Source organism: Eimeria tenella, genomic scaffold, assembly GCF_000499545.2.
Source record: "Eimeria tenella Houghton genomic scaffold, Eth_scaff2914, whole genome shotgun sequence".
Classification (NCBI taxonomy): domain Eukaryota; phylum Apicomplexa; class Conoidasida; order Eucoccidiorida; family Eimeriidae; genus Eimeria; species Eimeria tenella.
The window spans coordinates 2,869-3,826 of NW_013542791.1; the positions used below are offsets into that span (position 1 = coordinate 2,869).

At 62.2% G+C, this 958-nt stretch overlaps 1 protein-coding gene across 1 annotated transcript in view; it reads right to left on the reverse strand.

Moving 5' to 3' along the window:
- Nucleotides 1–60, reverse strand: part of ETH_00036015 (uncharacterized protein) — a gene marked incomplete at both ends in the record, with an annotated part of 2,899 nt that extends 2,839 nt beyond the window's left edge. Inside the window, one exon of the mRNA XM_013375618.1 lies at nt 1–60. Coding sequence (XP_013231072.1) covers nt 1–60 — 60 coding nt within the window.
- Nucleotides 61–958: the final 898 nt, after the last annotated feature.

Here is a 958-nt window from a genome sequence, read left to right on the forward strand (position 1 = left end):
GCAGCAGCACCAGCTCCACAAGAAGAAGTAGAACCAACAGATTTGCTGCGGGACTCCCACCTTCCTAGGGCATTCCTGGCGGGCCCCTTCTGCACTGTTGCTGCTGCTGCTGCTGCTGCTGCTGCTGCTGTTGCTTCTACAGCTGCTGGAGTCAGCGACCCCGGTGATGCTGCTGCTGCAACTGACTTCAAGGCCTTCCGCTGCTGCTGCTGCAGTGGAGACGACTCTGCTGACCCCTGCAGGGAGAGGTGAAGACTGTCTGCTGCTGCTGGTGCTGCTGGTGCTGCTGTTGTTGCTGCTGCTGGGTGCTGCTGCTGCTGCTGCTGCCGCAGCAGCGCGTCGATCTCAGACACCCGCCAAACCCTGTGAACCCCTTCTTGCGGCTGCTGCTGAAGCAACAGAGCTTGCTGCTGCAGCACAACCTGCTGCTGCTGCAGCTGCGCGGCAGCCGCGGCGCTGCTGCTGGCGCTGCTGCTGTCTTGTGGCTGCTGCTGCTCCTGCTGCGCCTGTGTGGACGTGGACGCTGCACTTGCAGCAACAGCTAATTGCTGCTGCTGCTTTTCGAAGTGCTGCTGCTGCTGCTGCGCAAACTTTAAGCACGCAGCAAGAGAGGCCACAGAGCCGCCAGCAGCGGGAGCAGCAGCAGGAGCAGCAGGAGCAGCAGCAGCAGGGGGAATAATCATGCACATTGCGTCGCAGCCGCTGATCCACCGAACTCTGTAAACTCCACTGCCCTCCTGCTGCTGCTGCTGCTGCTGCTGCTGCTCTGAGTGCTGCTGAGGCGGGTAACCCGCAGCAGTAGCAGCTGCTGCTGTCAGCTCCTCGACCCACACGCCACTCTCTATAGATCCCTCTGCAGCAGCAGCAGCAGCAGCAGCACGGGCCCTCTGAGTGCGTCTGCGCTGGCTGCTGCTGCTGCCGCCAGGCGGGCTTTTTTTGGCTGGGGGCGGTGTTTTTG